Raw genomic sequence first — 25,334 nt, forward strand, 5'->3', positions numbered from 1 at the left:
TGTCCTGCACTTTCACCCAATTTCCCTGCCACAGCCTACATGAGATATTGTGTGAACGATAGAAATATCCCCACATAAAATCACACCAACACAATTGTTACATTGTCACACTGAATTATCTCAGGCTGTTGATTTGATTCTGTGAAACGCTTTTATGTGTCACTGGGCAGAAGAAGAAACAGATCAGAGAAGGCTCACAGAAGATACAGACGGGCACACGAGTAGACAAACAGGCTGAGCTGTGCCATATATTCAGAAGGAAGCCGGCTCTACGATTTGTGATTTCTCTTTTGCCTTGGCACTCCCCTGCACTGTGCAAATGTATGGCACTCCATAATCTTTAAATTAATCTACACAGCACAGGACAGATTATGGTTGATGGTGACAGATAAGGCTAAAGAACAAACCGCTCTTCATTTTGCTTGCATCAGTCTTTTTCTTTTCCTCCAGATCAGGGCTTGCTTTTCTTCCAAGGCACTAAGTTGGTTGACCACATTTTTTCCCCAATAATGCATTTCCTTTGAAATATGCAACACAACAATCAAAACCTGAAACTCTCACAGAAAGCTCAAAGCCTTGCAAAATCTTTTATTTATTGCTACTCAAAGGCATAGCAATTTAATGCATTTTTATTCCACAATTTGCAGTATTGACTCTGCTAACAAGCCTCGTGAGAATTAACCAAATGAAATATGTAGGCTGTGTTATATGGCCAATCACCACCACATTCACTGTCATTCTCTCTTTCTGTACTCTCACTACTGCAGTGAATTCTTGACACACACTTCAAACGGGTGCAGATCATGCGTGGCCAACACATCTGATCAAACAAGGAGGCCAGAAAAGAAAGCTGATGAACAAAAGGGCCGTCTTACTGCACAGGTCTCACGTCACGGGTCTCACGTCACAATGAATAGTGTGCTAAAAGACAGCTCTCCAAATGAGCTCTGCCAGCAGCCCTCCTTGTAAAGTTTGCAGTGAACTAAAAGATTTTCTGTGCTCAGCATGGCTGCACGTGGATAACAAATTGTACTGGTTTTGTTCTGTTGTGTTTTGCACAATGCTTTACAATTCTAATGGTTGACATACTGACATAAACTGCTATTTTTTTGTCTTACGCTGTATGAATATAATTATTTTAGTCAGGCAGGCTTTTAAACCATCATAATTGGCTTGTTTAAAACTTGCGCCTCACAGCCTGTGATAAATAAAAGAATTAACTGAAGGTGTTTGGTATGAAGTTTTATGCAACTAAACCATTTGAATTTGCTTTGCATTAAACATGGTTTTCCATCTTAAAAAAAAATGTGTGTTGACATGTAGATAGTCCAAACCCAGGTGCAGTTCAACTCTTGACTGACAGTGAATGGATGTAGACATACAGCATACAGAACATACACAGAGAACCTCTCCACCATTCTTCAACCCAGTGAAAGTCTTCCTCCAGATGGTACACCTCTGTCCTACTCAAATGTGGACAGACAGCTCCCTCTATTACAGCAGTGGTAGTCCTGGCTCCAGAGTACTGCTGCTTTTCTATCCCAGCAGCTCGTTTACTGCATTCACCTGGTGGCTCAGATGTAAATCAGCCTCTTGAAGATATGAACCAGCAGGGCTCATATTTTGAAGCTGCATTAAAGCCTAGGGACAATGGCACAATTGACCAACTGCACAGTGTACACATAAGTGGTCAGCAAACCTTTAGTTTTAGACTATCAGGTTCATGTATACGGTTGTGTATACTACATTGGCATTGAATAATTATAATGTATGATCAGAGTTGGAAAGTAATGAATTGCAATTACTCGCCTTACTATTGAGTAGTTTTTTTGTGTACTAGTATGTATTGTTTGAAGTATTGTACATTTTAAATCAAGGCAAGGCAAGGCAAGGCAGCTTTATTTGTATAGCACATTTCAGCAACAGGGCAATTCAAAGCGCTTTACATAAAACATTAAAGAGCAGTTAAAAACAATTGAAAACAATTTAAAAACATTAATAAACAAATTAAAAACATTAAAAGACAAGAATAAAATTGATAGTGCAGTATAAGAATAAAAGTTACAGTGCAGTATAAGAAATTAAAGTTAATAGATTATTTAAAGAAAAGCAACATCAAAAAGATAGGTCTTTAGCTTAGATTTAAAAGAACTGAGAGTTGCAGCGGACCTACAGTTTTCTGGGAGTTTGTTCCAAATATGTGGAGCATAAAAACTGAACGCTGCTTCCCCCTGTTTAGTTCTGACTCTGGGGACAACAAGTAGACCTGTCCCCGACCGAACCTGAGAGGTCTGGGTGGGTCATAATGTAGTAGCAGATCAGAAATGTATTTTGGCCCTAAACCGTTTAGTGATTTATAAACCAGTAAAAGTATTTTGAAATCAATTCTTTGAGGCACTGGAAGCCAGTGTAGAGACTTCAGTACTGGAGTGATGTGATCCACTTTCTTGGTTTTAGTGAGGACTCGAGCAGCAGCGTTCTGAATCAGCTGCAGCTGTCTGATTGATTTTTTGGGGAGACCTGTAAAGACACCGTTACAGTAGTCAAGTCTACTGAAGATAAAAGCATGGACAAGTTTTTCCAGATCCTGCTGAGACATAAGTCCTTTAACCCTTGATATATTTTTAAGGTGATAATAGGCTAAGTTTTTAATTATGTTAATATGGCTTTTAAAATTCAGGTCTGAGTCCATGACTACACCAAGATTTCTGGCTTTGTCTGTTGTTTTTAACATTGTCGTTTGAAGCTGAGCGCTGACTTTCAATCGATCCTCTTTTGCTCCAAAAACAACCACCTCCGTTTTTTCTTCATTTAATTTAAGAAAGTTCTGGCACATCCAATCATTAATCTGTTCAATGCACATATTTAATTGTTGTATTGGGCTATAGTTCCCTGGTGATAAGGTTATGTAAATTTGGGTGTCATCCGCATAACTATGGTAACTTATTTTGTTGTTTTCCATAATCTGAGCCAGTGGAAGCATGTAGATGTTGAACAGAAGAGGCCCCAGAACTGAGCCTTGGGGAACTCCGCGGCGTGCCATATTTGTATGCTCAGATGTATAATTACCTATAGACACAAAGTAGTCCCTATTCTTTAAATAGGATTCAAACCACTTTAGTACTGAGCCAGAAAGACCAACCCAGTTTTCCAATCGGTCAAGCAATATGTCATGGTCTACCGTATCAAATGCAGCACTGAGATCAAGTAATACTATGACTGAAATTTTGCCACTATCTGTGTTTAAGTGGATGTCATTAAAGACTTTAACAAGAGCTGTCTCAGTGCTGTGGTGTGGTCGAAAACCTGACTGGAAGGCATCAAAACTGTTGTTTAGCGATAAGAAAAGGTTGAGTTGTTGAAAAAACACTTTTTCTATGATTTTACTTAAAAATGGAAGGTTTGATATTGGCCTATAGTTGCTCATTAGTGTCGTGTCTAGATTGTTCTTTTTTAGGAGTGGCTTGATGACTGCAGTTTTCAGGGCCTGTGGGAAGATACCTGAGAGCAGGATGTGTGAAATCACATCCGCTACGGAGTAAAAATAAAAAGTAAATAAAAAATTCAAGGAAAAAAAAACACGCTGAGGAAACTACTGCAGTGAATGATGGCCAGGATGGGCAGAGCCAGTTTGTGTTCACTGGCGCTAAAATCAGAAGGATGGAGACGGACAAGTTAGACACCAGTGGTGAATACCAAGCTAAAAGCGAAACCCTGTTAAATTCTGCTGAAGTTGAACCCAAAGGAAATGAAGTAAACCTGAATTTTGTGCTGTCAAATAAGGCAGGTAAGTAAAGTGAGAAGAGTATAAGGTACATATCATGATATCTTCTAAAAGTGGGTTTCAAGAAGTAAAAGGAAGTTTTATTTTTAGCATTTCAGCATACTTCTTGAAATAATTTTAGGTCTAACATTTTAACTTTCATATCAGCATTTCATCTTAATTAAAAGTCCTGCACTGTTTTTACTTGTTTGGTGTGATTAGAACCTCTGCTCAGGTTGAAGCTAGGTAGAGTTATGCAGGGAATTACATAATGTCCCCAGTTTCTCTGTACTACAGTAATAATAAAGGATTGTTACCCCAAAGTAACAGGTGCAACAAAAGTAACAGGAGACTGAGGAAGATGTCATTCAAAAACAGCGCACATGCCCACACATTCCTGAGACAACGCCTGTGTGTGTGTACTATGGTTGTATAGGGACTTACGTTAAATTGTTGTTGTATTTGTCACTTTCAAATAAACTTTAAAACATTTAAAAGTAACGTGATTCAGTGTACCTCGGTGTTTCATTCCTGTCACACAAATACATCAGAGCTGAATGTTTTGCAAGTTGTCAATTTTTTGGTTCCCTCCAGCTTGCGCAAAGTTTGATTCAAAGCCTACATAAATTGTCACAAATACTAAGTTATTTTGCTGCACTGTTTTTTTTCATAACATGATTTTGTATGTTGTAGGTAAGTGACACCAACAAGTCAAAGAAAATGTTAAGTATTTCTTATTTTGTGTCTAAAGTAATCAGAAATTAATATTTAACATGAATCCAAGTCACTCAAGCACAGGGCCCAAAAGGGTCCTAAAAAGTTTCCATAGTATGTGCACAACTTGTTGCTAGAAAGCCCACAATGCATTGCTGCACATTTGAGGACATTTTCAAATCAGCAGCAGGTCAGTGAGAATGCAAAATGGTAACTAGTGATTTAAAAGTGTCCAGAATGTCAATTTAGTAGCCTACCATAAACTATTGAGTGTAGCAGGGAATCATGAACAAGTGAACTAAGGAGTGATTTTGGAGCAGCTTGTGTTAAATTGCAGCCATTGAACACTACTGCAGCTGGAGCACCAGGTGAATTTAATTAAGAGAAAGCTCGCTAGCTAGCTAGCTAGCTTATTATGTTCACGAGGACCACATTTGTGGAGTGACAAGAGATATAATAATAACAACAACAACAATCATTTTGCCACCCTGACATTTAGCTATAGAGTGGAATTTAACAAAATGACCATGTTGGGGACACTCTTAACCCGGCGGCTGACACCTAGAGGCGGTCCGCGGACCCCACTTTGGGAACCAACGCCTTCGAAAGCATCACTCTATTTTTTGGGAGAAGCCGCTCACGTGACGGGGAGAAGCAGCAGCCAGCACACCGCCGCTGTTCGTTTGACAGCTTCCACAGCGCCGGACGGAGAAGCAAGCGGGGCAGAGGGACACAGAGAAAGAGACACTCGCCGAGGGAAGACAAATAGAAGACACAGTCTCCTTTTGCAACATAAGAACTCCGCAGACTCCTCCAACCGAGACGGCTGGCACACACACCATGGACGGTTATGCCCGGACCGAAGATGAGCTGTTCTCCTCCTGCCTACTGAACCTCACCTGGGAGAATTGCTACGAGCAGGTAGGACACGACTCTCTCGCCAACATAACGCTATCACTTTCGGCAAAAATAATAAATAAATGGCGTACAACGAACTTGCTCTGATTTAAAAAAAAAAAAATAAGTCAAATAAGTTGTAACGTTCCAGGATGTCCCGAGTGAGTTAGCACATGAGAGCAGGTACTGTAGCAACTTCATAAAACTTAGTTGTCCTTTTAATTAATGATCCGCAAAACTGTCCTGGTGGGAAAAATACAAGAAATGTAAAGAGGGTAGGCCTATTCGAATAGCCTCTTTACATTTCTTGTATTTTTCTACCAGGTCTGTTACACGCTTTTGCTGCTTGACATTACAGTTCTAATTAAATGGAAAAGTAGCCGACTAAGCGCCCCAATGTGTCCAAACTACTTTTCTGAAAGGTTGCCTTGCCGAACTTCCACAGCGCTCTGTAAAAAGGGCTCAAACATCCTGCCCTTGAAATCAATAATAAATTAACCTAGTAGACAAAATAAATCTTATGCCAGGAATTCTATAAATAAATTAGAGATAAACACAAACTTAGCATTCTTTTTGAAGTAAGCTAACTGAAATGCGTCATCTAAAGTATTATGTGGACTGAGTGATGCTTTTTTTTCACGTAGAGATCATAAGACTCATCATATCCCTGTGTCTTGAGACCCATGGGTTGCCAGGTAGGTGTTAAAATCAGGTAATGCAAACTTGGATTGGGCCGAGTTTGTTGTTGTTGAGAATAGACTTGGTGCTGAGCACTTTAATCCTGGAGTGCTGGGCCTGTTCTCTCGCACAGCAGAGCAGCAGTGGTGTCTGTTTTGTAGATAATTACCTAATTCCTCCCTCTTCCCTCAAGCTTAATCAGTTCTGCCTTTTAAAATACACTTATCATGCTGTATGAAGTCCCTCTTAATTCTCACATTCTAATTTGTTTGAGGAATGTGTGAGGCTAAAGTCATCTGCCACAAGAATGCCAATGAAATCATTCTCTGATTCCTAAGAGGGCTCTCAGCTATTTAGCAATTTTTGCTCATTGATTGATGCCAAAATATTCGTACAGTGATTTTTATGGTAATTTACATGAATGCCACCATGAGAGCTCAGGATATATATACAGAATATTTATTTTTCTGTTATCAGTATCCAGGTTGCAATACAGCGGATGAAGACTTTTTAAAAATAATATCTTCCGTGGTTTAGTGGGCCACCATTTTGAATTACAAGTAATCACAAATTAAAGAGGATTAGGCTCTTAAAGCTCAAGCCTGTGATTGGCTGTGCTAAGAGTCATTTTGTAACAGTTGTTTAGGCACAGAAAACAAAAGCCACCCCAAACATGATTCAGAAGTCATTGTGAATGGCATTTTAAATGTGCAACGATTAAGCCTCAGCAGTTTGTTCTGCAAAATGGATTTAGGCACGTCACACATTTAGAAATTTAAGACACTTAACATCCACAAAGAAATTATTGACTAAGCAGCATAGATTGTAGCTGGATTCACACCCATCACTTGTGTTCAACTTGAACAGAGGGTTGAAAAGTAAAAGTTCATAACTTGACATGATTCTTAAATGTGACGATTGAAAATGTGCTTTTAATTGAACTGAAAACATGACAGCCAATACATTTGTGGAGTGCAGAATTAAATAGTCCATTCCTTGATTAGCTGATCAAAAGCAAATGAATCACCTATCATTTTAATCAATTCATCTTTTAAGTCAGTCAAGCAAAGATACTGAAGATTGGCTTGTTCATCTTCTCAAATGTGAGTAGTTGCTGCTTCTCTATATACATTATATAATACTGTGAATTCTGTTAATCTTTGGGTTTGGACCCTTGGTTGGACAAACCAAGCAGTTTAAATTCAGTCCAACTTTACCATCATTATATGTGTGAACAACGAAGCGTGGTCTTGTCATTCCAGGATAGTGCAAGTTGCCTTGCCATTTGTCAAGACAATTTAACTTTTTCTGACATTTCGTAGACTAAATGATGAATCGATAATAAAAATGATCGTTAGTTGCAGGCGGCTCTACATTTGTTTTTCTTTTTCTTTTCTTTTTTGGGCTTTTCTGCCTTTTTGATAGGACAGCTAGGTGAGAAAGGGGGGAGAGAGAGGGGGAAGACATGCAGAAAATCGTCACAGGTTGGCTTCGAACCCTGGACCTCTGCGTCAAGGCATAAACCTCTCTAGTATATGTGCGCCTGTTCCACCCACTGAGCCGGCCACGGCTCTACATTTCTGTGTCATATTAGTAGTTAACAAAATCTGGTCTCCCTAAAAAGCTTGCATGTAATCTCCCAAATTTAAATTGGTACAGTCTGCACTCTTCCCCTTAAAAATCTGTTAAAAAAAAAAGAACCTTCTGAAAGCAGGTCATCTGCTTGGCCAGCATGTTGTTAGCCAGGCACATGTCCTCCCTCGCCCTCCCCAAGTCCTACGGCGGGTGGGTAAGTAAATAAATAAATAAGGAAGTAAAGGGAAATGTTGACACAGCCTGTCCTTGTGGCCAGATTATCCACTCATGCTTGAGCGCTGGGTAAAGGCGCTGCATTATTCAGCCTAAGAAACAGAGACAGGGAAAAACTGTGGAAAAGCTGGGTCCTGCCGTGTGTGTGTGTGTGTGTGTGTGTGTGTGTGTGTGTGTGTGTGTGTGTGTGTGTGTGTGTGTGTGTGTGTGTGTGTGTGTGTGTGTGTGTGTGTGTGTGTGTGTGTGTGTGTGTGTGTGTGTGTGTGTGTGTGTGTGTGTGTGTGTGTGTGTGTGTGTGTGTGTGTGTGTGTGTGTGTGTGTGTGTGTGTTGGGGTAAGCACCTCCACTTTTCCAAGAGCAGACATGGGGATAGCTGAAATGCACGGGGTGGGGAAGATGATGTCTTCGCTTAATTATCAAATGAACTCATTGCCTCTCTCTTTACTCCATCTCTTTCTTTTTCCACTCTCTGCATCTCACACTCGCTTTCCCCTCGACAGCCTTCTTGAGGGCTGCTGTCCGTGGTGCTGAAAGTTTCATCACACATTTTGTGCATGTCTTTTTAGAATTCCAGGCTCCAGTCCCTGCTCTTCAAAAGCAATGTATTCAGTTTGTTTCGACAAAAAGCGTGCCAGCACTTGGCAGTCCAGCTCAAAAGGGTGAAGCCTATCATTCAAGACGTTTCAAAAAGCTGCAGGTAACACGGCATGCTCTCAGAAGCAGTAAGGACTAATGCATTTTTTCATGTGTCTGCTTCTGCCTACAGTGTATTTCATCACAGCAAGGCTCAAGTTGCGTTACTACTCACTCAGTGGCTTGGTTAAATGAAAGCTCCTTTTGTGTACGCTCTTATGTACAGTATTTGATCCATGCAAGTCACTTTTTCAGTGTAATGAGTCTGTAGCCTGAATCGGTTTAGTGGAGGCACATTTTATTTATTATACTTCTATTTGTTTTGAGTATAGAATGATGTGCTCCACGTTAATTGACAGGAAATTAAAGTAAGATTAATTGCTAATTTGAGGCTGCTATATAGGGTGTCATGATTAAGTGCTATGAAGTGGCACAAGTGAGAATGAGCTGAATAATGTCTGATACTTTTTATTTGGTTTTTGGAACAACGTGATGTAGTCTATATGTTGATTAAAGAACCGGTGATTGATTGTGGATTGAGTTAGCCCATGTGTATCAGCAGAGGCTCATGATTGTCTCCAAGACGCGTGGTAGCAGTGATAAGGAATGTAGTATGAGGTGAACTGGCCATTCCATATTTAAATTAAAAAAAACATTAGGCAAAACTTGAAAAAAGCCATATTACCTGTGTGAGAAACTCACTAATAGGGCTGGTTCTGATTATTCAAATATTCTTTCGATGGGTAGGTATATGATTTTCAATTTTTTATTTGAATATTCGTTTTTAAATTTTTTTTTTTTTTTAAATGTGCATGCAGGCTGAAATTCACTGTGGTGTTTTGTAGGGATGAAGCTGCTAGCTAAATGTCTGCTACAAACAAGCAGTCAGATGTGTGTAGAGGTCTGTATGTTTATACTGTATCAGCCTGGTGTTGTCAGGCGATTTGATAAAGGTAAAGATAGTACAGCTCTGCAGCGTGCATAATGCCAATACAGTGAGGCATGGCTGGCTAAACATTCCTTAGCACACACTGCGTCGGTTGTCACTTGTGAGACAGTCTGGCAAAAACGCAGATCTTTCCGTTTGTTTTGAATGCCTGCAGCAAAAAGTTGAGTCTGATTCAACTTTTGGAGTAAAGCAACCCGCCGTAACCCTGCGGTGGGCAATCATGTTACGTTAAGGAGCTATCAGACTTGTCAGTCCATATTGCGGCTTGAGTCCCGTAACATACAGCAACAGGGAACATCACTGCCTCTATCGCTGCTACAAAAAAGTTTTAAACACTATGAAGGTATAAAACGAAACCCAAGCACTCAACTGCCCAGGATTTTGTTTAACAACAGCTGACTGTGTCTTGCAACAACAAAGCAGTCACTTCATCTCTCGCTTCGGCTCTTTTCTTTCTCCCTTCTTCCGTGAAATAAAGCTGCCTTCAGGTGCAGTCGGAAATGTTTGTTTTACCTGTCGTTGCTGCCACCACTGAAGCTTTGAATATTCGTTATTGAAAAGCATCGAAGCTTCGAAGCTCAACAAATGGTTTTCGGTACAGCCCTACTCACTTACTTTTGGTCATGGTTTCAGTCCATGATCTGCTCTGTTTACCTAGAACTACTCCCACTTCTACAACTACCCCCTAAAGAGTGTATCTAATTTCCATGTTGGCACATCTTTTAATTTTTTATTTTTTTTTAATCAACAAGTGTGTGAGCCTGCTGAACACCTTGCTTTTGATAGCAACCCACAGGAGCAGGGCCTGTCTTGCAGTTTAATGAGAAGCGTGTTGTTCCCTTGCAACATATTGCTAAGATATGGATGGGTAATTATCTAATCAAGACTTTGAAAGTGCCGCTTACTCACCGCTGACCTGCTAACCGTCTGCCAGTTTTTGCTGCAAGATTTTGATGATGATACACAGACGTAAAAAGGACAAATCTAAACGGCAACATCATAGCAACATGGTACTTATTTATATATTGACATGCCGTAGTTGTAGCTCTTCTGCCTCCATGGTAATTTTGAAAGATTTAACAATGCATTTGGAGCACTAAGACTAAAGCAAGTTTGTTGACCACATCATAAACATGGATGTACCCAAATTAAACTTTATTTTAATTCTAAATGGATATGTGAACCACCAGAGGGAGCAACACGCTTTGATTCCCCATGGAACTATAAAATTAGTCATGTCATTAGTTAAATCTAATGTAAAGATTTTAAGGAGGAGAAGCTTTTTTTTACTACATCAAATATTGTATATTAGTTGAGAAAAAAGATAGTGTTGATGCTTTTTGGCGAAATATCTTTCAGCTTCATCTTCAGTCTTTATCCTGTCTCTGTGAGGAGCTTGTTTCACAGATAAATTAATGTAATCACAATATTAGTTTCCAGAGATATTAATCCTGTTTTCTCACACTGTGCCGTCTGAATCCTCATCATAGCAGGGGGAGTGCAGGCACTCCAGACTACATTCTTTGATTATGTGTGGGAAAATGTCTTCCTCACCATTGACAATCTGTTGATACCTTGCAAAATCTGAGATGAAAGGAAATGCAGCTTAGACTGTGAAAAATCCTTGCCTTCTCACCGGGAGGTAAAAGTACTCTCACAAACATTGAATTGTACATCTGAAGTGTTATCAATTCCACCTGAAACGGAGGGCCCCGGTGGCAAAGCTGAACCCCTGTGCTTTTGATCGCGCCAACAGTGCCTGTAAATAAGTATTTTCCCATCTCCCTCTCTTTCTGTCTCTCCGTTTCTCTCTCTCTCTCTTCCCCCCCACCAAGGTGTCTGGAGGGGGAGGTTCCTTTTGATTATCTCCGCTGTGGATTAATTGCTTTTCTTAACCTCTGCACAGACGTGCTCCTACACCGCCCTGGAGCCCGCCGCACGCGCCCAGATGGACCCCTGCCAGGAGAAAAACAAACCACACCGTGCCTCTATCTCACCACCTTCTCTCAATTACTGACCTTCATCCTTGCATTTCGCTTTGGATGTTATCATCGGCATGATCGGTGTATTTACTTTGTTTGTTTAGCTAGTTACTTGGCGCACTGCAGCATTCTTGACTAGATTTGAAGGAATGTGTGAGAGGTGTATTCATTTCTAGAAAATGTCACAGCAGTGGATGAGAAGACTGATGTTGTCAGTTAAATGTATTGTGTGTCATAAAGTGTCTGTAGGTCACATGTCAAGTAAGGCGCGGGGGGGGGCAGGGCACTTTTGATGCAGGAATATTACACTGCCTTTTTTTTGGAACCCTCCTTATTCCATGATTAAATAGATTTTGGCATTGAGATGTGCTGGCCAAGCAATTTCAGTCACGTTTTTTTTCCCCCCCAACACTGAGTGCTCTTTCCCGTCTCACTTTGCCTTTGAGACGCGCATGTGCATCTCTGAAAAGGTCCCAGCCCCTGCCTCCATACACTGTCATACAGCAATGGCCTGCTTCCTTCCTTTTTTTTTTTTCCTTCTTTAGGACATCCTGAAAGCACATCCCAGGGCCGTCTCAATGATTTATGCACTACATTTTACATGCAGACCACCTACAGTATCTTCACAGTATGGGCAACACTAAATGTTCTCAGAACGATTCAGAGTTTGATTGCAGGAGTAAAGAAAAAGTTTAAATCTTTTTTTTTTTTTTTCTGTTGTTGGTGCTGACTGAGAGTTAAAAATGTAGACATGAAGAAGTTTCTTTCTTAGCCTAGAGTTGTTGGCAGAAAAGTGTCGGAAATACAGTATAACCTTTCCAGTCTCTGGCGGGAGTTTCATAATCCGTAACACTGACTTTTTGGTCTTGGTCTCTCTCCAGTTGATCTTTTTTTTTAATCTCAATAAGTGAATCCAGACAAACTTCTCTCATAATTTAAGTTTTGCATGACTGTTTATGACATTAATGTAAGTGGCTTTAGTTTTTTTTTTTTTCTTTCTTTCTAAACCCTAAAGAGTACCCTAATTGGTTCAGGTGTTTGAAACAGAGAGCACTGTGGGGCTCCAAACTAACGGATATGAGACAACACACACACACACACACACACACACACACACACACACACACACACACACACACACACACACACACACACACACACACACACACAGGGATACACAAATGCAAAATCTGCATGTGAGAACAGGCACATAATGTGCACACTGACTCACTCATTCACTCACTAACGGGCTAGACTCCCTGGACTGTATGGTACAGTGTGGTGTTGCTGATTTTTCCCATCAGCAGAAAGCCGGGATGAGCTGAGCTAATTGAGCTGGGAGGCCCGGCGGGGGAACAGGGGCCCCTTCACGCACCGACTCGTCACTTCCTTTCTTTATCTATCCACCACCGTGTCTTTGGTCCCATGTCTCCAAACCACTCTGAGCTGCACAAAAGAAAAAGTACTTGCACAATTCAATGTTTCAATAATGCCAGATGCATATTGATATGATCTTAAATAGGAATGAAATGCATTGCACATTCCATGCTTCATGGTAAATATGTGCTCTCTATTGGTTTTTTAAGACTATAGTACAAATTTGAATTATTTCTGCAATAGATAACCCTCAATGCAGTATATAAACCATAGGCTTTCACATACATGGCTAAGCTGACAGGCAATTGTTTTTGAGTTCTGTCTTACACATAAACCGAATTACAAGCCAAAACGGGCCACCTGCATTGTCTATATCACAGCAAACTAGGCGACAACAAAAGCAGATTACCTGTTCTCTTTGAGGCATATTAAGATGTTACATGCCATTCGATGGGCCCTGGGAGGCCCGTCGTAAAAGCCACAGCAAGCTGTTGAGACGGAGACTCAGAGTTGTTTCCATCTTTTAGCTGCACTCTGGGACTGATTATGGTCAGGCAAACGGCCTTTACCTGGAAAGTCACTTTCATTTTCTCGTCCACCATTTGTTAGTATGGCTAATGTCTCATTAAGTCTCACATAGGGGAAATGATGTGCTCTTTGGGTGAAGGTTAGGCTCTTAGCTTATCATGAGACAAAAGAGAGACTGATTATCACAGCAATGCCGTGCCTTAGCCTGTGTCTTTCACAACAAGTCCTATTTGTGTTACTGCTGGAGCTGCTTCATTACCCATAATCTATTAGCCCTCCCTCCACCTCCTCCAAATAAAAGTTAAAACATTTGGGCTAAATGATGAGTGCTTGATCACTTTTGTTTGGTGTTCTACGGAAAGGAGTGGACGGAAAGGAGGTGGGGGGTACATTTTACATTATCAAGGAGATAATTACAAAGCAATCATAAGCTGTTTCCGGTAAAGTGGTAAACAAGCCAAGGGCTTGTGCTCTTTTCCCAAGAATAATTAAAAGTCGTTTTGCATTCTATGCATCAGTGTCCTTTCCTCTACTCTGTGGCCACCTCTTTGCATAATAAAGCTGGCTGAATCTCACCAAAAGGGAGGGGTCCTTCATTTAGAAGTGAAGTGGCATTTTCTGGACCTTTTTCTATCCTTTATCTTTTCACAGATCTATAGAAAACTCATAATCTTGAATTTGCGGTTTTCTGCTTTTCATATTCCTGATGTCAACTGACAATTCTGAACAGCTGTGAATTTGTCACAAACCGGGAAGGTTTCCAAATGCATACTACTACTCCTCCTTGGCTATGTCTTTTAATGCCTGAGTAACAAGGTAATTCATTGATTGGTCTAGACTTGAGAATGGCGACTTTCCCACGGAGGTGTAGGAATATTAGATGAGAAGCCTCTCCATTTGGCTGAATTCTCAACCATAAAAATTCCAATCAACTTTTATTCCAAGACAATAAAAAATGATATTCATATGCAGCATGCATTTCAGCTGGGACTCCATACTCCATATAAATACACCACAAATTAGCTTGGCAAACAAGATCATTTTAGTATGGACTGTCTTCTATTTTGTAAATTGATGTTTTCCATGGCTTCCTATAGCTGTGTTTTCAGCAAGCACATTGTTTTGTCCTCTTGCCATGATCTGGTTACTAAACCCTTTTTAACACAGTCCAAAGATTTCCAAAGAGAGCATAAACGTAAATACAATTTATTTGCAGGTTATCAACTTTATTTCTCAGCCATGTCTATAACTTCAGATACCTGTGGGCTGTGTCCGATCACAGCGCTGACATGTAGTCATTACTCTACTTCTAACAACACCAGAATCAGTCAATTATCCATGGAATCGATCAACATAACCCCACTGCCACTCATTTAAAAGAGCCAATCAATCTGCATGGGCCTTTTCTCTATTTTCCTCGCCGTGTTACAAGCATTTGTGTTAGGCGCCATGGGTTGGCCCATGATGGATCTACTCGAGTGACAGCTCGTCTTCTGATTTATGGTTGTTTATCGCCGGAGTAAGGCTGGAGTTGACCTCTCATCTAGGTTGCCACCACTTCCCATGATGCCTGTAAAGCCGCACATTGAGTTGCCTGATTGCCTTGCTGGCCAAGGTGTCATCTGGAAAAAATTCATATTGCACATTTAGAATTGGTGTCTTTATAAGCATGTGAACTTAAAATGTTTGTACTCAAAGGCTCCTAACTTTGACTCCCTTACTTCTGTTTTGGTATGTGCCGGCTGCAGTTGCCAACTCCTTGGTGACTTCATTACTAAATGAAGTGCTCCATAATTCCACATCGCATCATGATAAATGCTGTAGCGGCAGTCTGTGAGGCAGAGAGGTTGGGGTGGAAGGGGGACACCGTGTCCTCCCTACCTGATGACATGCAAGGTTTATCACGTTGAGCAGAGACATGGTCACCTTACCCCGGGCCTCATTGTGACAGCCAGCAAGTCACTCGAGAGCACCATTGGAAATCAATAATCCCCCCTCGCTTTAATTGTTAGAAAAAAGCTTCCCTGTATCCAGCATCACATCATTAGTCAGGACAACCTGACTTTATTTTTGCCTTTCCCTCTTTTCCTCTTCATCTTTTCACTTTCACCTCTGTGGAATGTGCTAGCTGACTGATTGTGTGGAAGATGACGTAACAGGAGCTGGCTGGATTCTATTTTGGGGGACTTGTTTGATATGTATACAGAGAGCTTTTCTGGTTAACTTCAGGGTGCTTAAGGCATTTGTGTGTCTTATCTCAGTGAATGTTTGCCTCAGTGTGAGCTCCTCCACTGTTGTCTCGTACTTACAGAGGACGCACAGAGATGCTCGATTCTCTCCTCTGTTGACTTCAAGATGCAAGGACGTATCCTGAGGAGGGAGGCAGGTGATTTCCATCTTATTTACGGTCACTCAATCACACAGCAATGTCTCATACTGCAGATTTTCAACCTTTTTTAGATTATGACCATTTATTGCTAAGCAATGCTTCTCTAGACCCTTTTGTCACAGGTTACATTAGGTCTATAATTTGTGAGCAGTTCAACCAATGTATGAAAATTCTTCTTTTATATTTTCTGATACATTTTTATTGGCACCATTTATATCATTCAGACATACAGAATACATTCTACAGTGTATGGCAGTTAGTGTCAAATGGTTTACAAAACAGAAAAACACAAATTACACAAAAACAAAAACCCTCTCCCACCCCCCACCCTCAGCGGTCTCAAGGAAAACAAAACAAACAAACAAACCACACCTTGCCTAGTCACTCTCCTCTAGTTCTTGTGACGCTGAGGCCATTAGGTCTGATAGTTGTGCTGCTGCCCTTTCCCATAGGCTGATCGTTGATGATCTGGCTTTGTTAATCCTTGCTGTAGAGAGCTCAAGCATAACTATGTCTAGAAAATACGCCAACCACTGTTTTACACAAAGCGAGTGGGGTGGAAGCCTGCATTGAGCTATAATTTTCTTGGTTGCAGTTGAGCTGGCTAGCCAAATTTTCCTCTGTCTCCCAAGCAGTTGTAATTTAGAGTCATTAAGTAACAATACAATCTGGTCAGTAGGAATTAGACATCCTATCACATCATATAATATTCATGTTGTTTTATTCCAGAACTAATGCACCTGTTCAAACTCCCAGACCATATGCAGCGAAGTTCCAGTTTGTTCAGGTTGACAGATTGTACAATAGGGAGTGGAATTTCTGCTTTATATTTGTTGTTGGATAATTTTTATTTGAGTTACACACTGTTGAGTGGGTTTGACTGCTGTTGTTCTTCATGATGGGTCTGATAAAAGTTTGATACATTTAAAAAAATAATAAAAATTAAATAAACCAACATCAAAATTAAAAGGCCTTTCTAAATGACTCAAATTATTTCCAAAGTAGCAAAAAACTTCAGCTACCTTCTTTATTTTCTAATTAAAGTAGCTGTTCTGTTTACATGTATCAAAATATGGAAATTATTCTAACAAATGTTTTGTGAGGTAAAACCAAAACCTTGCAAACCAAATGTTTAAGAAATATATTCTAATAAACCATTCTTTGCTGTCTTGGTAAAGGTTCCCTGTGGCGTTTTAGACTACTAACAATGATTTGGAAAAGTGTTTTTACAATCCTGAACATGCATGAGCGTGCAGGTGACGAGCGCACGGACTATGTGGTACACATTCCTGCTTCAGGTTTCACACTACTCCGCTCAACGACAATGACAGTTGTTGCCTGTTAATAAAAATTATATTTGGTGAGAAATAGTGATTGTAAACATAACTGTTTGTATATAAGGAATCTCCACAGGTCATCTTTAATCATCTGACAACTCCTCCGATTTATCCTGACCCCCAGTTTGGGAACCACTGCCTAATAATTACAAATATATTGTAATCTCTCAAACTGGCCAATTTCACAACTTACCTTTTTTACACACGGGTCAAAGCAGGTTACTGTAGGATACTCATGCCAGAAGCCCAAAGCTAATAGTTACCCTGCTTTCACACTCTTTACTCCATCTGTGTCTCCACAAGCTTCTCCTATTAGTGTGTTACCTGGGGAGGACCACAGCTCCAAAACTCTGATTAGGCCCTCTCTGGCTAATTAACTGCCCGGGCCACAGTTGGCCATTTGCTGCGTTTAATGGAGGGACGATGCCGCAGCTGTCCTTCGTCTGTCATTCATCTGATTTTTGCCCTTTATGCCACAATTTGTGCCATACAATTTATAAATGGCCAAAGCTAGCATAGCATTTATTGCTCTCATTAAAGTGACAGAGAATATGGTGCATACTGCATCTTTATGTAAATAGCAGCAGCGGCTGTATTTTAATTATAAGAAAGGGATGGAGAGTGTAGAAGGCTTTTGTCGTAATAGAATAAATTCCTGGTGATTCCTAGAGAGAGGACCTAATTATGAGAATGTTGTGGTAGTTTAAAATGCTACAAGCGCGGCTGATCGCGGTTAATTTTCCTCTGTCCTCCCTCCGCCTCTTTTGCTCTGCAGCTATTCAGGGCAACAGGCTGCTTATTATATTTATATCTATCTGTTACGGTATGAAAATCGGGAGGACACTAACATGCCTGTGTGTAAAGTGTATAATAATAATAATAATAATAATAATATAATAATAATAATAATAATTAATAACATTGTAATTTCCCTTGCGGGATTAATAAAGTATAAATTATTATTATTAGTATAGACTTTAACTCTCCAAATTCCTTACTCTGTCTAGTAACAGTGGTGGGGGGAATGGTAGCATTCACTTGAATCCAACAGATTGCTCTTTCAGTTTTCTACCTGCTTGCACCAACATGAACATACTCTAATAATAAAAACAAACCAACTACAGTATATACTCACTTACTTACCCACCGACTTGCTCACACAAACCTAGGGTTGGGTACCGAAACTCGGTGCCAATAGGGAACCGGTGCCAACGTAAACGTTAGTAACGAGACCGAATAAGAACGAAAGTTTCGGTGCCTCATTTCGGTGCTTGACTTTACACTACACCTGACAGCATGTAACGTTAGCCTACCTTTAGCTAACAGCTGGATTAAACACCGGTAAAATGCTGACAGCTTTACGTTAAACAGTGTAAAGTGTGACTGTATTTCACTGTGGAGGATTTCAACAGCGGGATGTAACAGTCTGCTCTGCAGCGCAGCAGCAGCTGCCGTTGTCGCAATTCATAGATATACAGTATGTTTATATGGTCGGAATTAAACAACACAGACGGTGCGTTCACTTGCAGCTGCCGTTGTCGGAATTAAACAACACAGACGGTGCATTCACTTAAAACAGGTTGCCTCGTGGTGCTTTCACAGTAATTGTAAAATACCCTTTTCCCATCTGGGGTTCAACAGCAATTTACTGGTGAAATAAGTTATTGTTATAGTTATTGCATTATTATTAAATCTTTAATTTTGACCATGGCCTTAGCAATAAACAAGTCACTGACTGTTGTTTACTACCCTTATTTTTTTTCTTCTTTTTTTTAACTTTATTGAAAAGTACCGGTTCAGGCACCGTTTAGGCACCGGCACCGTTTTAAAATCGAAAAAAACCAAACGATGCCCAACCCTACACAAACCCCAGGTGCTATAGTATCATCCAGGCTCAGTGTGTTCATTAGGTAGGGAGAGTGTTTGCCTACTCGTGCAACGGTTAAATATTTTTTTTCTTTTTTAGTGCTGCTGGATTATTTTGGAGTTGTTTTTATTTCTTCTTCGGGCCATCTTCTCCATTTCACCTGCGTTAAATTCTGCTAAAGCAAGTTTGCAGAACAAGTATTTTTACACTGCTGTACACACATGCATGCACACATTAATTTAATATAGACAGTCTTTATGCAAGTTAATATTTCAACCCATTTTCCCTTACTGGATGTTTATTTCCAACATTGTTCTCTTGTGTCTGTGACTATTTTTTTTTATCCAGTCCTTCCCGAGGGAAAGTAGATAGCACATGTGAACGGATCACTTCTGATTAGTGGGGGTTCTTTAAAAAGATGCCTGTAGTGTTTTTCTCCAGAAACAAACAGTGGTGTGGCCTCCCTAGGGAAGACTGTGATATCCCTAGCACAGCATAACCCCCCCCCAAGAGAAATTGTTTTATCTCCCAAGTGCTGTTAACTTTGGGCTTTAAACTGTGTGCTTGCCGATGCCTTGTTTTTCACATCACAAGAACATTGATATCGTGCAGGATGGCGACAGAGCTGATTAAATAAAAGGGAACACTGTTGGATTCAGCTTCGTCTAGTCTACACAGGATGGCTTTTTTTAATTTTGTAACAGCTTCACAACATAAACTCACTGTCATTCAATTCTAACTGCAAATTTACATATAAAGTGTCTGATAAGCACATTTGTGTTGCCGATGCACGTTTGCACAATTTCTAGCAAAACATAAAGGTTGAAAGAAATTTTACTTTGTTTTGAATAAATTTAAATCATATGGCATTTTGTGTGAGAAGAGGCAGAATGAGGGAAGATAGGGAAAGTAAGTAAATAGCACAGGAGGGTGGGGAGGAGAAGCAAGCGACTGACTTGTCTCCGTTCTGTCGGGAGGATTTACGGCGCAAGTGTGTTGAGCCATCAATCAATTGTGGCGCACTCCAAGGACAACTTTGTCTCTTTATGCAATTTGTAAGGCTGTCCAGTCAAATTGATTCCTTAACCAGGAGCTGTCCAGCTCCCAGAGAAGAGTAAAACCCCCCCCGAAAAGAACATCAACCTCTGTTTGCTGTAAAACAGACAATAAATGATGGGACTGTTGACTATCGACGGCCGAAATTCAACTGCAAAACAAAGTGGGTGACAAAAAAACTAGATTAAAAGTGATTGCAGCAGTGATTGAGTAAATATGATTATATGGAACAACTGAGGATTGATGCTGTCGAGTCCCTGTGACAATTGATTCTGGCATTATGATTGTTTTACTCTCACTCCTTCATGGATTATATCTCCAGAACATAAGCTAATTATATTTACAACCAAACATTGACATTTACAACCCAAATTCAGTAATGCACACACTAGGCCTTTGAAGTGTGGAGATATCAGTTGGGTAATTTTCATCATAAGTTAACATTTTTAATTTGTGCAGTAATTTAGTTTATGATTAAATTCCTGCAAAACAAATGACATTCCCATCAGCCTCATCTGTACTTTTTGTTTAGTGCTAATAAGCAAATGTTACCTACCTATGTTGCCTTAATTTGATTTCATTCAAATTATCGGTGTAATGTAAATCACACCGCCTTAAAAAATGCCCAAGAATGGTGCTGAAGAAAACCCCATCCCATCATTTTCTGTCGAGTATGAACTCGGTCTTCTTCCATGTCGACTCAGTGTTGATATGGGACGTTTAGCAGACAATAGAAGAGCTATTACCGAAACAGGCTGTACATTTGAATAATTGATGCCGGAAATCATGCTCAGCTTTTCAGAATTTACAATGATTTCCCCATCCTTTATAACCACACACAACACACACACACACACACACACACACACACACACACACACACACACACACACACACACACACACACACACACAGTCTTCAATTTGTATACAAACACCTACGATGAACTGCTGTGAGGCACTTGCCTGGGTGCGGTGATCGCATTAATGCGGAAATAATAGAAAAATCTAACATTAATGGCATTTGATGAATTACATTGCCGAGTAAATGTCTTTCCATTGCTTTTAATATGGTCCTTAAGATTTTAGATTAGCATCTCCTCATTTTTCTGCTGTGAACATCAAATTCAAAGGAACATTTTCCTTCCATTTCGCTGACTGAAATGACTAGAAACAAATAAATATAGAAACAAATTGAGTCAAAGATTATCTAATGGAGCGTGCTTCAGTGCAGTTTGTCACAAGCTTTATATAAGAGTATTGCTCAATGGCCACAGTTCTTTAACTATTTTATTTAACAAATGTTTTTTAGCTGTTGCAGTGCACATTATCATTAATTTAAGACATGAAAACATTCTGCCACCAGTAAGCCTTGACAACTGGCACATATCACATCCATGTGAAGAATGGCTGAATTTGTGACAACAAATAGCCTGAAAATATAGTTCATTTCTGTTTAATCAGGAAAAAAAATCCATTCCATTTGAGGGCTGTCTGACAAACAGCACCATGACCTGTCAGCCTCGCTGCACATTTTGTGTGTGATAAGAAAAATCTAGAGGGAAGGAGATCCAATATTAATTTCTTTCACAAAAGAGATCTTTTTGGATGTGACAACCCTGGCAGTTAGAGCAAGATGTGGAATATCTGTCAACATGGTATTTTCTTGGGCCCTGGACCAAGGTTTCCCCAGCAATGTCTTCAAATAGTCCTTTACATTGTGACATATTGACTACATTTAGATATAATTTGTGACAAATACCATGTAACAATGTAAGATAATTCAACAGTAGACAACTAAATCTTTGGGTTTGTTGACCCATTCTTTTGTCTAAGTCGAGAGTTGACGCACAACTCTACTATTATCAGTGTACCAAGTTCATAAAGACCTTTCAAACTGACCAAGGATAGGCAGTGTCATTGCTGCAAAGCACCTGAAACCAGGCCTACCTGTTAACAAGCAAAGTAAAACCAGTTTATGCTACGCTAAGGTAACGCCTGCTACAATTTAGACATCTATAGCCTGATAATCCGTCTGAATTGCCATTATGTTTTGAATTGTTTTAAAATTCACTTTCAACATAATCTGTATATGAAACGCGCACTTTGTAGACCGTTGCAAAGAAGATGACCTCTTAGCCAAGTGTATATGTGAGAGTCTATATACGTAGAGGTCCACTTAAGCCACTGCTCTCTGGGGATTCCTCTTTCTCACCCTCTGCATCTGCCTGTTCTTTCTCCATCTCTCCTCAGCTGACTTCTTCTTGCCATTCTTACTATATTATGTAAATTATGATTTATTTATTTTTTTCTCATTCTAATCGGTTTATAGCAACGGGTTGAATCATGCAGCAAATGACTATCTTTAGTAGAGCTTAGAATGTGTCAACTGTAACTTTTTGGCTGGGTTATTTAACATTAAAAACAAACCCATACTAGGATACTAGTCGCTTTCCCCTAACTATATATCATTTTAGTGCCTTGTGTTGTTTAAAGGGGTGATAGAATGATTATATAGGGTATTTCACACTGTTCCTTATGGTCTCCTAATGGGGTATGTAACATTGGTTGGGCTGAAAATGGCCTGGTTGATATTTTACTGGCCCTTATGCATCCCTGTGTTTTGGCCCTATTTGTAACAAGAGCTTTTCTTCCAAATATGGTATGGTCATGAATATTTAGATGAGCTGCGCGCTGATTGGTTGAGCGACTTGCCATACGCACATTATAGAGACGCGCTGATTGGTTGGAGCGAATCCCCAATACACATACATTAGAGAAGCGACAGAATCTCATATTCCAGACACTGCAATGTTTCATTACCAAATTCACTTCTGAGACTTTTTAGCGAGAAATCAACTATATAAAGCTGAAATATGGGCCGTTTACAAAATTTGATGGCTAATTGCAAATTTGGTAAGACGTGTCGGACTTTAGGAGCTCCACACAGTCTGACGGAAAGCGGCAGCCTGCTGGGCTCCATACCCAGGGCAAAGTCACCCTTTGTGGATACTGCACTACGGGGCTCCGGCCAGCTGCCGGCATAACTCTAATATATTTACGGTTTGAATTTCGGTCACGCCACTTTGATTTTAAGGCATTTTTATGAACGTGAGGCTCTTTGTAGGACCAGCAGCTGCTTGCAATATGTCCCATTCATTACAATGGGGAAATACCGCGCGCTAGCTAGCTACACTGTCGCCATAACTAAATTATATTTACAGTTTGAATTTCGTCACGCCACTTATATAACATCATTCCCCAATGTCTTATAAAGCTAACCGTTGTGTCCGATTTGATTTTAAGGCATTTTTATGAACGCGGTACGCTCTTTGTAGGACCAGCAGCTACTTGCTATATGTCCCATTCATTACAATGGGGAAATATCGCAACTTGCTCACTTCGCATAACTAAAGTATATTTACAGTTTGAATGTCGTCACGGCATGAATATTACAGGTTCCTCAAGGTCTTACAAAGCTTAGCTAACACTTGTCCGATTTCGGATTTCAATTGAATGTATTTTTGTGAATGTCAGAGTTAGGAGGAGGCTAGCTAGCTCTCATTGATGGACTCCATCTCACCGCGGCTCTAACAATGAGACTCGCAGCCAAAGAGGCTTTATTTCCCCGACTGTTTGTTTAAATAACTCAACACACATACCCATTAGAAGATTAACTGGAACCTGCGGGCTGCGGTAAAAGATTGCGGGCGTAACAAGCTCGCTGACACTGCGGTCAGGGCGGCGATGTAGCAACCCAGGCAGCACCAACACCGGCACTAAACTCCGACACACAGTCGGAGAAAATTTGCAAATAGCCATCCATTTTCGTAAAGCGGCCCATATTTGAACTTTATATGGTTGATTTCTCGCATAAAAAAGTTTCAGAAGTGAATTTTGTAATGGAATAGCAGAGATCTGCGTGACCTAGCTAGATTCAGAAGACTACCTGATCTCAGGTCAGTTGTGTAGCCTATGTAAATGTTGGGGCGTGACTGTTCTCTTAAGGTTCCGGATTTTGAGACGCTTGCGTAAGCAACTCAGCTTTGTTGGGATTCGCCCGTTTTCAGCGGCAGTTTCAAAATATGAGATTTTCATAGTAAAGGGGTGTCAGTGGGACTTTGAGCTTCTATGTATGTCCTATTTACCCACCGAACTGTCGTTATTCAACTATGACAGGGTAAAATCGGTTTTGCATTCTATCACCCCTTTAATGAACAGTCTACTTACAGAAGATAACTTCTCTGACTGTTTTGTACGATGTAAAAAAAAAAAAGCTGAATTAGCTTGCTTCTAAACTTTGCAAAATAGATACAGTCATGTGTGCGATAGTCATAGCTACTAAAAGACAACAACAACATCCATTCTGATATCATACCTTACCTGTTTTGGTTTGGTTTGGTAACTTTCGTTAGACTTGTGTCACATCTCGAGCAGGCACTGATTTGTGTTGCCCTGTGCGCGCTGCATTCAGAGACAGGATGTGCGCGCAGCTAAAGTGTCCGACAGTGTAGTGGCAGTGCAGGAAAGGTTCAGCACTGGGAAAAATATTAACGGCTGTGATGTGGTGCTTGGGGTGGCCATGGCCACCCCTTGCCATGCCCTGGCTCCGCCATTGTGTAGGAGGTGACTGCTCTAAACTTGTGCTGCTGCTACTTTGCTTTCCTACAGGTGGCACAGTGAAACAGCTTCCACTGGTGGAGATATGCAGCCTGCTAAATGTGATTATGGGAGTTACAAGTCAGGTCCATGAAGATAATTTTGTCCTGGGTATGAGAAATTAACATGACAGCAGTGTGGAAAGTAGAGTAGCTTAAAATAGGTTGAAGGACTATGGATTGAGTGGTTATAAAACATGTCATGCTCTGCTGTGTTAAAAGGCCCAAGACATATTGCTTATGAGTTTTCCGTAATTGGCCTCTATGGACAAATTCGATTAGTGACTGCCTGTACAACCTATAACCTTTTTTGTACCAACTAGTTCTAAACTCTGGCCAGGGCCAGGGGAGTTCACAAGGAGCAAATGAAAAGTCTATGTGCCCAGCTGTGCTCAGATTTCAGTCAACAGCTCCCTGCTCCACCCCCTGGTAGGAAATGATAAAAAAACAAGATTTTGATACAAAAAAAAGCTCCACCCAGACAATTGGGAGCAGAGGTGCAATTCCACACCATCCCTGTTTCAATGCTGTGGACGTGGCTGTAGTGTGAACTGTTCTGCTCAGAAGGGCTTTTTGTGGTTCCTGTCTAAAGCACTGGACATCTCAGCTTGCGTTGCCACTTCTGGCTCCATTAGAAAGTTTGTCTTTGTTCAACTCGGTCTTCTTCTGCTTATTTGACATTCTACTCAACTGTGCAT

The 25,334-nt window shown here is 40.4% G+C and overlaps 1 protein-coding gene across 5 annotated transcripts in view; it reads left to right on the top strand.

Annotated features, from left to right (window-relative positions):
- Positions 1-4,659: 4,659 nt before the first annotated feature.
- ppargc1a (peroxisome proliferator-activated receptor gamma, coactivator 1 alpha) overlaps positions 4,660-25,334 on the top strand; it is a 277,417-nt gene continuing 256,742 nt past the window's right edge. For 2 of the 5 annotated variants that reach the window (XM_039822706.1, XM_039822707.1), the window contains exon 1: positions 4,664-5,398. In XM_039822706.1, coding sequence (XP_039678640.1) covers positions 5,318-5,398 — 81 coding nt within the window. In that variant the 5' untranslated portion in view covers positions 4,664-5,317. Of the gene's footprint in view, positions 5,399-25,334 lie in introns of all 5 variants that reach the window. The other 3 variants (XM_039822711.1, XM_039822712.1, XM_039822704.1) reach the window with 2 other exon arrangements.

Source organism: Perca fluviatilis, chromosome 14, assembly GCF_010015445.1.
Source record: "Perca fluviatilis chromosome 14, GENO_Pfluv_1.0, whole genome shotgun sequence".
NCBI lineage: Eukaryota > Metazoa > Chordata > Actinopteri > Perciformes > Percidae > Perca > Perca fluviatilis.